The sequence below is a fragment of the Natrix helvetica genome (genome assembly GCF_964273705.1).
Source record: "Natrix helvetica genome assembly, chromosome: 13".
Lineage (NCBI taxonomy): Eukaryota > Metazoa > Chordata > Lepidosauria > Squamata > Natricidae > Natrix > Natrix helvetica.
Genome location: NC_138557.1, coordinates 18,436,684 through 18,450,004, shown reverse-complemented (window position 1 = coordinate 18,450,004; position 13,321 = coordinate 18,436,684). Strand labels below are relative to the sequence as shown.

General features: G+C 48.8%; 1 protein-coding gene across 4 annotated transcripts in view; it reads right to left on the bottom strand.

Annotated features, from left to right (window-relative positions):
• Positions 1-700: 700 nt before the first annotated feature.
• The window catches only part of RPUSD1 (RNA pseudouridine synthase domain containing 1), a 49,749-nt gene continuing 37,128 nt past the window's right edge, over positions 701-13,321 (bottom strand). For all 4 annotated transcript variants that reach the window (XM_081965802.1, XM_081965803.1, XM_081965801.1 and 1 more), the window contains exon 6: positions 701-2,748. In XM_081965802.1, coding sequence (XP_081821928.1) covers positions 2,351-2,748 — 398 coding nt within the window. In that variant the 3' untranslated portion in view covers positions 701-2,350. The remainder of the gene's footprint in view (positions 2,749-13,321) is intronic.

The window sequence follows — 13,321 nt, the reverse complement described above, 5'->3', positions numbered from 1 at the left end:
GGTCCACGAGGAGACACATCTTCATCACAATACACCAGTCTGCTGCCATGCCTTTGTCAAAAAGCTGGGAGAAGCAAGCAGAGGCGACGTCTCGTCAGTTTGCAGACTCAGTCCAATTAGCTGACAGATGGAGTTAACCTATTCCTGGATGCTATCTTCACCTCCCAGAGAACAGGTGTATCAGGTAAGACCAACACCCAATCTATTAAGCTATTTTGAAGACCTTGGGCCACCACACTGCCTACCCTATGGATCTGTTAGGATAAGAACTGAATTAATGTATTAGCGCTTTCCTCAAAGGAAAGGAAGAAAAAATGCAATTATGGACAGTAAATTATAAATATTAAATATTGTAAATGAGTAAATAAATAAATCCATAGAACATCTTAGTAATATGTACTACTGTCGGTTTTACATGCTATTTGGTTTTTATATTTTTTTACTTTGTAGTATATTTTACAAGCCACCTAGAGAACTTTGGTTAGAAGTTACAAAGAAATGTAACATGCTTAAGTACATCAAAGCTTGCATAAAAGTAGTTGATTTAATTTGCTTGATGAATGAGCCAATTTTTAATCAATGTGCTTTTGTTGTATTTTTATTAACTGCAGTTTAAAATTTTAAAAGTTTATAAATAGTTGCTTTGAACAGCGAGATGGGCAGCACTGGAATTTAATAAATGAAATAATAAAAATAGAAATAAAAATGAAACTGCTTTCATTTATTGCAATGTGAGATCTTTTCAAACTATATCCTGAAAGAGTGGCTATAACCTTTAAAAAAATCAATTAAACAATTAAAGGCAATGAGCTTAACTGTTTAATTGATTTTTTTTTAAAGGTTTCTAAACAGACTTTTAGGATAATACACATTATTATTACATACAGACCCCAGTCAATTGGATAAACCCTGAAAATGAGGGATTTTATGTAACTGAAACACATCTTGTAATGTGATGTATTCTCTTCTGTGATTCAGATCCCATACTGATTTCCTTCAGAATGTGTGCCAAAAAGGCAGCCAGGCACAAGAGGGAAGGTCAGGGTTAGAATTTCACCTATCTTGCTATTTTGTGCAAGCTGTATCGTCACAATGCATATTATTTAACTGTGGTTTACTGCCAACAATATGGATTTAAGGACTGCAGCCACCAACAAGACCATTTGTAGTGTGAGTATCCTCTAGTGAAAAGAGCTGTTTAATGCACCAATTTCAAAGACTGAAATTAGAACACTGGGAAAGCTGAGGGAAGGAATTATGCACAGAGTAATCTATACCTGTTGTGGTTTGTACAAAATTCTACTTAAACTGTGAATATAAATAACATACATTACACTTGGTTACTAAAGTTTTAAAATATTGCCAAAGATTTAAGCAGTTTCACAAGATCACAAGTGTACCATGGGCAGGAAAGATAAGTGTAAAACCAAGGAGATAAAACCTGCATTCTATGTGGAAGCCCTTCATACAATCCCTGGAATCAATCAAAAGGCACAATTTCAAAACCTCTCACAAAAAGTAAGCATTTTCTCCTTTACTTAAGGGGAACTGGAATGCAGTCCTGTCATTTAAAAGTCAAAAATAAGTCATCAGACGTCAGGCAACAATCAGGATCAAAAAATCATAAGCTACACCAAACAAAAGAGAAGATGGGGGAATATCATGTCAATCTATTTGGTATTCAATTACCGTATTTTTCAGACTTTAAGACGCATCGGAGTGTAAGATGCAACAAGATTTTGAAGAGGTAATTTTTAAAAAGGTTTTCGTACTCTGCAGGCCTCCCAAACCCTCTGCACGTCCATTTTTGCAAAAAATGGGATGTGCGGGGGTGAGGTTTCAGGAGGCCAAAAATGCTGCATTCAGACACACCCAGATTTTCACCCTCTTTTTGGGGGGGAAAAGATGCGTCTTATACTCCGAACAATACAGTAACTTAAAGCCATTTGAATATTTTATGCATTTAGAAAATGGACCACAAACATTGTTTTTAAAACAAAAATACTATTGTGAGAATAATTCAGACATCTTAAAAAATATATTATTTACTACAACATTCTGGAACAGATATTACTATTACATTGATAGACTATAGGATGGCTATCTCTCAAACATCCCTACAAGTTAAAACCATGAGTTTGATTTAAATTGGCAAGCAAATAGTTTAAAAGTCAAAACTGTGCCTTGATGATAAAAAAGCAGAAGCCAGCCAGGCAGCTTTGCGCATACACCTATCAAAATATCCTTCAAGGATGTCTACAGGGTGTCTGTATTTAGAATTTGGGATAAATTCTAAAGCCCTAGGGTAAAGAGAGATGGTTTCAATTTCAATCGCAAAGGAGTAGCCATTTCATTCCGGTGCCCATTCAGATAACCACTGCTTGCAGTGGGTTTCCTGTTTCTCCATCTCTTGGGTCTTTGTTTCAGATGTGACCTCATAACTTGGGACAGCAGATGAATCTTCCTGCTTTTCTTCCTCCCCCGCCAAAATGCCCTTCTCTTTCAATTCCTGGATCAGCTCATCCAAGTGGTGTATAAGATGCTGAGGGACCCAACTGCTGTCGAAGGAGGGAACAAAGGGGTCTGGAGCGCTCACTTCAATAAACTCCTTGCTGGTTGGAATACACAAATAATATGCATGCAGCATCATCCGATATGGAGCACTGTCCTTCTTAAAGCTATAGGTAAAGTCCCCAACAACTGGGTGCCCGATGGCACTGCAATGGACCCGGAGCTGATGGGTTCTTCCTAAGAAAGAAGACATACAAGGAAAACAAGTTTCCAAACAGGGGAACTTAGTGTCAATTCATAAAGCATTTGCATGTCTGTTATCAAGTTGCCATGGTGAGGAAAGGTGGGCGGGGGATTACTACAGCAGGCTTGTGAGGCATGCACCTCGTTGGAGAATGTGATTTATGACACAGACTGAGGGGAGCGGAGAAACAGGGGCAAAGTTCAGCCATAATTTAAATGAGGTCAGATCTGAATGCAATGGGGTGTTGCCGAAATGGTGTTCCTAATAAATGACTGGATTTCTTTTGAAACTTGGCTCAAAGCTCATGAATTAATTAGGGCATCTTTCGGAAACCCGACACTTAGGTTGTTTGTTCAAGATTGTTTCCAATAGTCTACTGATGACCTTGTGCAACAGCATGCATGTTTGCTTTAAGTACAGGAAGTTGTCTATATGCCATTTATCAACCTGTGACTTAAGACATCTTCTGGAATTCAGTCATTGTTGGGATGATATAGAGTTCTCCTTGTTACTGTCATTTTGATGCAATAGCTGGATGATATTATAAGCCACTAGTGGTAAAACATCGTTCAGAAACCTGACAGTTTACACCCTTCCTTGTTTATGGTTCTGTAGGCTTGGTTGGTACATGGAAAAATAATGCTAAAACCATTTATTTGCGGTATTTTTTGGAGCATAAGACGCACCCTTTTTCCTCAAAAAAGAGGCTGAAAATCTGGGTGTGTCTTATACATCGAATACAGCATTTTTTGCCTCCCGAAGCCCCACCCCCTTCACCAAAATGGCCATGCACACCCTTATGGAGGCTTTCAGAGAGCTCCTGGGGGCTGCGGAGGGCAGAAATGAGCAACAAACGGGGCTTTTTTGCCTCCCCCCCAGTCCCCAGCAGCACTCTATAAGCCTCCATAAGGCTACTCATGATTTTTTTAAAAAAAAAAAACAGGCCCGTTTTCGCAAAAAAAGGGCCGGTTTTGGGAGGTTTGCAGCGTGCAAAAACTTTTTTTTTCCTTTTGGAAAGCTCGTTAACTGATTGATGAGAATTACATTGATCAAGTGCTGTGCCATCAGAAACAAAGTCTTGGGTGCTGCAGATTGTCAGCAATTTCCTTCTCCAGCAAATGGATTAATACACCTGGAAACATCTACCTACCTACCTACTCTCTCTCTCCCTACCTACCTACTGTATTTCTCTCTCTCTATCCCTCTATCTACCAACTTACCTGTTGTGGCCCAGCAGGAGCCGTTGGAGCTGCCACCAGACTCTGAGAGCGAGGGTTCCTATGAGTCGGCTCTGGAGGACCCTGGGCAGGGTTCTGACTCTGAGCAGGGATTGGAGAGTCAGCCACCAGGAGGTGCCTGAGGCATGGAGCAGCGGTAAGAGCCAAAGGAGGGGGGCTCCGGATGCCATGCCTTGGAGCAGTGGGGAGGAGTCACGGGACAGTAACTCAGACATAAGCAGGGAGTTCTTAGATGCCCGTTATCGCCGCGCCCACAGGCGCAAGGAGCAACGGCGCAGTTACCGGCGGTAATTGCTCTCAGCTGCTGATAAGTAGACTCCCCTTCAGTCTATAAAAGGATTGACTTAGCATACGCCCTTTGCAGAAGTCAACGAAGGAATTATTCGAGAAGTTCTGTCTTGGAAGTTTAGCATGCTGGACAGCTGCTATCGTGTCTCTGTGTTGGAGGTGTGTCTGGTGGACCCTCCAATGCGTGTTGAGACTATTTTTTTTTTGTTGCAAAATTTTTATTGGTTTTAAAATATATAGGGAAGGGTAAAAGGGTGTACAAGAAAAATTTTTGCAGCTTCCATACTGGTGGCGAGAGTCTCCCCTAGAAACTCACAAATTTAACAATCTTAGAACTAAAATATAAAAGAAAGCATCAGAACAAATTTAACCATTATTATCAAACATGTGCTCTACTATTTTTTCTCTGTTACTTTTGTAGTATCAACAATTACAATTATTCCAAATACATTCATTTTTGTGATCTAAGCCTTTTCGATATTGCTTCTTCTTCCCTGCCTCTTGGGAGGGCCTCAGCGCCCCCCACCCCCTCCTTGTCTTGCGTCTTGCTGTCCTTTTCCCTACTCCCACTAAGTTCCTCCTCTGGGGGGGGAAAGATTCTTTTTAATAAAGGCTTCTGCCTCTTGAATTGTATTAATTCTGATCCAATTTCCCTCCCAGAAGACCATCATCCCCTCTGGTAACAGCCATTTAAACCAGACCCCCATGTTATATAATTTTTTTGATAAGGGGGAGAATTTCCTCCTTCTCTCTCTTATTGTTTTGGGGATCTGTTTAAGAATGGTGACCTGTTCCTCTTTGTATTTCAATGGTCTCTCCCTTTGGGTCACGAGCACCTCATCCCTTGTGGATCTCCTGACAAATTTTACATGTACCTCTCTGGGAACGTTATGACTTCTGGCATATGCTGAGTTTATCCTATATGCCAGATCCATATCGCACCATAATTGTTTCTTGTCTCCCTTAATATAATCTGCTAAAATTGTACTCATAATCTCTTTAAGATCTTCATTTTCTTCCTCTGGCAAGTTCTGGAATCTAAGAAAAAAAGACATTCTTTCAAATTCTATTTTTGACAGAAAATTTTCTACATCTGCGTTTCCTTTGCGTGTTATTTTAAGCTCCTCCCCCATCTCCGCCGCTCTCTCCTCCAACACCATAATATTCTGTTTATTCCCAGCAATATGTTCTTTAATGTCTCTGAGCTCTTCTTTAACCTCTGCCATTTCTTTCTTCATTTCATTCTGCCCCTTCATAAGTTCTTTAAACATTTCCGTAACAGATAGTTCCTTTGTGTCCTCTCCAGCCCCTCCTTTCTGCAACAATGAGGTGATCTTAGACTGTTGTGTTGTGGGACTGGGGGCAGCAGATGACGGGGCAGAGTGCGCCTTGCCAGTTGGTGGTTTTCTTGCCGCCATTGGTTATGTTCAGAGATACAAATCCTTTCCAGGGAAAATGGTGTCCGGGGATTCCACAGCGGAGCTGGCCTCAGAAGACAAATAAATGCAGGGAAACCCACAATTCCAATAGAGAGATAATCCAAGAAGTAATTCCACTAAGCAAAGCTCAGAAGAGCCACAGAAAGAGGTGCCAGCTTCCCTTTGAGAGAGTGCAGCCAAAAATCCACTTTTCTTTACTTTCTCTTTGGGAGCGGTTTCAAAGGACAAGTTTCATTCATATGTAGACAAAGGAAGGAGGGCGGGCACCATCTTGGCCCTCCCTTCCGCAGGGAGAGAAGTCACAAAAAGTTTTTCTTTCCCTGTTTTTTAAAGGCGAGGATCAACTTTAAAATCACTTCTGGCAATTGTAAAAAGCCATTCTCATTCCCATTCATCCAAGTAACTAATCAGTCATTATTCTCTCTCTCCGAGAGAGTCCTTTCAAATGCCGCTTATTCCGAGGGGGGGGGGGTAATAGAGGAACCACCCCCCTCTAATTTCCATTTCAAAAGCCAGAGCACACCAACTCACGCACATCTGTAGCTTCCTTTCAAAGTAAGCAAAGAGCACCAGGTGGAATCCGCGCCTCCAGTCTTCAGCCACGCTTCTCCTTTGATCTGAAACCTCCCAGGGCCGTCCGGCGAAGAGGCGACGTGATTCGCCCCCCCACTGCTCCCTGACGCCTAGGCGAAGCTGGGAAAAACACCCCCACTGGCTGCCACCTCTGCGGGGGGTCCCAGCAAGCCGCCTTTCGGCAGGAGACCCCTTGGTCAAGTCTCCTGTGCTCCTTTCGGAGCCCGCCAAGGGAGCGCCGGCAGACTACAAGTCCGTCGCCATTCGGTCCTGGAAGCGGAACGTGTTGAGACTATTGACGGTCAGGTGCTTCTGTCTGGACCTATCATGGCCGCCACGCAGCCTTTGCACTTGATCCTCAGGGAGCATGAGGAAGCCATCCAATTTTACGTGGCTTCGGGCCTGCATTTCCCCATGGTGTTGGGCTTGGCTTGGCTGCGGGCGCACAATCCTCAAATCTACTGGTCGCAGAACTTGATCACGTTCCTGTCCTTGCAATGCGTCAACCACACCCGTCAGGTTTGTGCGGCCCAGGTGCCCAGTTTGCCCGAGGTGACCGTGCCGCCAGATTTAGCAGAGTTCGCGGGTGTCTTTAGCGAACAGGAGGCGGATCAACTGCCGCCGCACCAGCCTTATGACTGTCCCATTGACCTAGTACCTGATGCGAAACTCCTGATGGGTCGTTTATATTCCATGTCTGAGCCGGAACTGCCGCATTGCAGGACTTTCTTGACAAGAACCTCGCCCGGGGGTTTATCCGGCCTTTGTCTTTGCCCTTGTCTGCCCCAGTTTTGTTTGTGTAAAAGAAGACCGGGGATCTGAGACTTTGTTGCGATTACCGGCGCCTGAATGCCATCACGGTACGCAACCGTTACCCGTTGCCCGATTCCTGAGTTGTTGGAGCGGCTCCGAGAGGCAACGGTGTTCACAAAACTGGACTTGCGTGGGGCTTACAACCTGGTCCGAGTCAGGGCGGGGGACGAATGGAAGACGGCCTTTGGCACCCAGTACGGACATTTTGAGTACACGGTCATGCCGTTCGGGTTGACCAATGCCCCGGCTGTCTTCCAACACTTCATGAATGACATCTTCCGGGACCTTTTGGATCAGTTTGTCGTCATTTACCTGGACGACATCTTGATCTACTCCACGTCCCAGAGGGATCATCAACGTCATTTGCGTCTGGTCTTGCAGCGACTCCGAGAACATCGCTTATTTGCCAAGCTGGAGAAGTGTCAGTTCTGGCAGACTACCATCGAGTTCCTGGGGCACCGTATCTCCCCTGACAGAATTGCAATGGAGCCAGGCAACGTGGAGGCATTACGTAGTTGGCAACCTCCTCGACGTATGAAGGATGTTCAGCGACTCCTTGGGTTTGCCAACTATTATCGGACCTTCATCCCCAGCTTTGCTTTCTTGACCGGGCCCCTCACTCGGATCCTGGAAAAGAAAGTGCCGTTTCGCTGGGGGCCCACGGAACAACAAGCGTTCGTGGCCCTGAAGCACGCTTTTATGAGGGAGCTGATCCTGAAGCACCCTGATCCCCATCGCCCCTTTGTAGTAGAGGCGGACGCGTCTGACATTGCGGTGGGGGCGGTGTTATTGAAGGCTCACGCCCCTGATGGTACCCTTTTCCCTTGCACTTATTACTCTCGGAAACTCAATCCTTCCGAGCGCAATTATACCATCTGGGAGAAGGAGTTGTTGGCTATCAAGGTGGCGTTCGAGGCCTGGAGACATCACTTGGAGGGGGCCAGACATCAAGTCGAGGTCCAGACGGACCATCGGAATTTGGAGTTCTTGACGACAGCGCGTAAGCTGAACCAACGCCAGATCCAGTTGTCTCTGTTCTTTGCCCAGTTCCATTTCAAAGTAACGTACATCCCCAGTGCGTTGAATCAAAGGGCGGATGCCCTGTCTAGAAAGCCGGAGTACTCGGACCCTGCAGACTCACTTCCGCCCCGGACGGTTCTACCTGTCGAGTCCTTCGCTGCAGTTCAGGAACCCATGGATTTACGGTCTCTGATACAGGATGAGCAGCAGAACGACGAGTGGGTGGAACGACGGCGGGCAGAGGTAGGACCGACATCCCCATGGACCTTTGACGAGGACCTTTTGAGGTATCGGGATCGGCTCTATGTGCCTGCAGGGCCCCTCCGTGGACTGGTTCTCTCACAGTGTCATGACACTCCAGCAGCAGGACATTTTGGCCTTTTCAAAACATTGCACCTGGTTTCCCGTACTTTCTGGTGGCCCCGCTTGCGACACGACGTGCAGACGTACGTCACGTCATGTGTGCAGTGTCGACAGGCCAAGTCAGCAACGGGAGCTCCTCCAGGCTTGTTGCAACCATTGCCGACCCCGGACAGACCCTGGGGGGCTGTGTCCATAGACTTTTTGACGGAACTGCCTCCGTCTTCAGGTTTTACCATGGTCCTTGTGGTGGTGGATATGCTCACCAAGATGGCACACTTCATCCCCTGCCGGATATTGCCAACAGCCCGTGCCACCACCCGCATGTTCATCCAGCACGTGTTCCGGCTACACGGCCTGCCTGACTGGATCGTATCAGATCGTGGGACACAACTCACGGCCCAGTTCTGGAAAGGGCTGATGGCCGCTCTAGATGTCCAGGTTTGTTTATCCTCAGCGCACCATCCTGAAACCGATGGGGGGACGGAGAAGGTGATTGGGATTCTGGAACAATATTTGCGCTGCTTCGTGAACCAGCAGCAGAATTGGGCGGAGTACCTGCCCATGGCGGAGTTTATAATAATAATAATAATAAATTTGGATTTATTAGCCGCTCCCTTTCCAGACAGGACTCGGGGCGGCGTACAATAGAACATAAAAGACATAAAACATATGTACAAACACATAAACTTACATATATACAAGGACATACATGCACGGAGGAGGTAACAAATTACATCACATTTAGACAGTTAAAAATCACCGTTAAAATACCCCAGTTATAATAACACAATTTAAAATTTAAAATTTAAAAGGACTGTCAGGAGGAATAGGAAAAATTTACGGTTGAGCCAGGCCAGATAATTGAAAGAGGTGGGTCTTCAGCTGTACACGGAAGGAGCGGAGATCGGAAATAATCCTGATGTCACGGGGGGAGGTCATTCCACAGCGCTGGGCCCATCACAGAGAAGGCTCTGCTCCTGGGTGTCGCCCCCCGACACTGTTTAGCGGACGGCACCCAGAGAAGTCCCTCTCTGTGTGAGCGGATTGGTCGTAGGGATGTATGGGGCAGGATGCGATCCTGCATGTAACTAGGTTCTGTGCCATGAAGCGCTTTAAAGATCATAATCAAAACCTTGAAACGCACTCGGTAGACTACAGGAAGCCAGTGCAGCTCGCGCAGGAGAGGTGTTACAGGGGAGTATCTAGTCCTCCCCATAATCACCCGCGCGGCCGCGTTCTGGACCAACTGCAGTCTCCGAGTGCATCTCAAGGGAAGCCCCATGTAGAGAGCATTGCAGTAGTCCAGGCGAGACGTCACTAGCGCATGGGTGACTGTGCGTAGGGCATCCCGGTCCAATAAGGGGCGCAATTGGTGCATCAGGCGAACCTGATGGAATGCCACCCTTGCCACGGCTGTTACATGGTCATCCATGGACAGCCGGGCATCCAGGAGGACGCCCAAATTGCGCACCTGTTCCATGGGGGCCAGTTGCACGCCCCCAATGGCCAGAGATGGAAGCAACTGGTTAAACCGGGAGGCCGGAAGCCACAGCCACTCCGTCTTGGAAGGGTTGAGTTTTAGTCGGTTGCCATCCATCCAGACCCGTACGGCCTCCAAACACCGGGACATCATTTCAACGGCCTCATTGGGGTGGTTCGGGGTGGAAATGTATAGCTGAGTATCATCAGCATACAGATGGTATCCCACCCCAAAACCACGGATGATCTCGCCCAGCGGTTTCATGTATGTGTTGAACAGGAGAGGCGAGAGCACCGACCCCTGTGGCACCCCACATGTGAGGGGGCTCCGGGTCGATCTCTGCTCCCCTGCCAACTCACGTTGCGTCCGGCCAGAGAGGTAGGAGCCAAACCACCGTAAAACGGTGCCCCTGACTCCCAGCCCCTCAAGCCGGTGCAACAGGATACCATGGTCGATGGTATCGAACGCCGCCGAGAGATCTAATAGGACCAGGATAGAGGAACAACCCCTATCTCTGGCCCTCCAGAGATCATCAACCAATGCGACCAAGGCCGTCTCCGTGCTGTGCCCGGGTCGGAAGCCGGACTGGCGCGGGTCTAGATAATCATTCTCCTCCAGGTGACGTGGGAACTGTTGTGCCACCACACTCTCTACAACCTTCGCTAAAACAGGAAGGTTGGAGACTGGACGATAATTGACTAGATCCGTTGGGTCCAGGGAAGGCTTCTTGAGCAGGGGCCTCACAACCGCCTCTTTCAAGGCGGCCGGCAGAGACCCCTCACCCAACGAAGCGTTCACTAGGCCCAGGAGCCAGTCGCGCCTAACCTCCCAGGATGCCAGTACAAGCCAGGAGGGACACGGGTCCAATAAACATGTGGTAGGTCGCAGACGTCCACGCAACCTGTCCAAATCCTCGATGGCAACCGAGTCAAACTCCTCCCAAAGCGGTCCCTCAAGACTCGCCACGGGCGTCTCAACTGGACTACTGAAAGGGGCCCATCCCATCCGGATTTGAGCGACTTTGTCCTGCAGATATTTCCCAAACTCCTCTGCTCTGCCCTGTAAAGGGGCTTCCCGCGGTCTCTCAAACAAGAGGGAGCGAGTCACCCGAAACAGGGCGGCAGGGCGGTTATCTGCGGATGCAATGAGAGCGGCGCAATGTTGACGTTTGGCCGCTCTTAATGCCACAAGGTACGTCCTCAAATAGGCTTGTGCCTGTGCTCGGTCAAATTCGGAACGGGAGGATCTCCAACGACTCTCTAGGCGTCTCTTGTGGCGTTTCATCACCCTTAGCTCCTCGGTGAACCAAGGGGCCAGGGTGGTTCGTCGACGCAGGAGAGGCCGCAAAGGCGCCACCCGGTCTAGGGCCCCGGTAGTCGCAGTATTCCATGCGTCTACCAGGTCCTCCACTCGGGGGCGGGTCAGGTCCACAGGAGGTGGCCCAAGCTCCGTCTGGAACCTATCTGGTTCCATCAGGCGCTTGGGGCGGAACCATCTAATACCTTCCGGTTCCGCCTCCCCGCAGCGGGGGGTAGCACCGGGGAAGTCAAGCCGGAGAAGTGAGTGATCTGACCATGACAGGGGAATAATAGTTGGATCCCCTATTCCCAGATCACTCGTCCACTGGCCAGAGACAAAGACAAGGTCCAGCGTGTGGCCTCCCTCGTGAGTAGGGCCCTGAATTAATTGGGTCAGGTCCATGGCTGTCATGGAAGCCATGAACTCCCGAACCCCCTCAGACGCTTCTCCCATCGACGGCAGATTAAAATCCCCCATCACTACAAGTTTGGGGGTCTCAACCGCCACCGATGAGATCAGCTCGAGGAGTTCAGGCAGGGCCGCTGATGTATAGCGAGGAGCCAGGTATACTATCAGCAGGCCCAACTGCGTCCCTGGGCCCCATCTCACAACAAGGGACTCACACCCGGATGTCTGTGGCACAGTGAACTCTCTCGGCTCCAAGTCTTCCCGGATAATCACTGCTACCCCACCGCCCCTTCCCTGGGCCCGAGGCTGGTGAAATGCTCGATAACCTGGTGGGCACATTTCCACGAGGGGTAAGCCTCCCTCGTGGCCCAACCAGGTCTCGGTTATTCCTGCGAGGTCCGGCTCCCCCTCCAAAATTAGATCGTGGATGAGGGGGGCCTTATTGACAACGGACCTCGCGTTGTATAACAGCAGTCTCAGGCCTTGGGTCTGTAGATCCTGACCACCTAGTATGCAGGGGTTGGTACAAACGACTGGGTATGACCAAAAACCCCGGTCTCCCAACCGACTACGCGCTCTTGATCTGTCCTCGCACCTGCCCCTCCTCACGACCGTTGGTATCAAAGAGCCCTGCACAGGAATGCTATCTTCCCTCTCCTCCCCCACTCCGCTCCCTCCTCCTCCGACCACACCTAGATGCCTGGCTCTCTCATCCCTCCTGACCTGTTCCCCCCCCCATCCCTGGAACCCCTTACAATTTTTAAAAAGCAATTAATTAAAAAACCCCTCAATGTGCGCTTCCTCCACCTCTCTGGGTTAATGAACCCGTCCTCAAGGTGGGCCCTCGAAAGGGCAGGAGGCCATAACTGCGAGAGGGGGGACTCTCGTAGCTGTAGCAGGTCTAGCCTCGTGTATAACATAATTGGACAGGGCCAAGTTCATTCAAGTAGGAGCTGTAGATGTTAATATGCATCAGCAGCCGCAATTCCCACTAAGGGGATGGTCCTGGCAAGGGGATAGTCCAGGCAAGGGGATAGGCTGATGGAGATAGTCCACATCTGGATGGAAATGATGGCTGATGGAAATAAAATAAAATAGCCAGCTGGTGGATAAAAGATTGCAGCTAAGAAGTAGTTCGTAATAGGCGGTAGGTCGTAATAGGCGATAGGGCGGATAGCCCATAATAAGTAGGTGGTAACTGAGGGGGGGGGGTAGTGGTGAGCACAGCAAAGCACTGGGTCTGACCTTCTGCATGGGCCTCTGATATTCCAAAGCCTCCGTTCCATGGCCTGCCATGGTTGTAAATAGTCCTCCGTCCATTTGGCCACCCATAGTCGTTGTTATTGGGCCCGGGAGGGCTGCATCGGCCTCCCTGCGGCCTCCCTGCAGCCTGCAGCCCTTCCACCGTTCTTTCCGCTCTCTACTTCCTCCGGCGCCTCAGGCCTCACTCTCCTTCCCTTCTTCCCTTCGGCGCCTCGGATCTCTCGGGCCTCCCTCGGGCCTCACACTCCTTCCCACGGCCCACGACCCTCTCGCCGGTCTAAAATCACAAACGCCGGCCAGTTTGGAGCTCAGCGTTCCCTAGATCGTAATTTGGGCTGCTCGGCTCTCCTGGGTTGCCACCATCTTTCTAAATGTCTCCAGC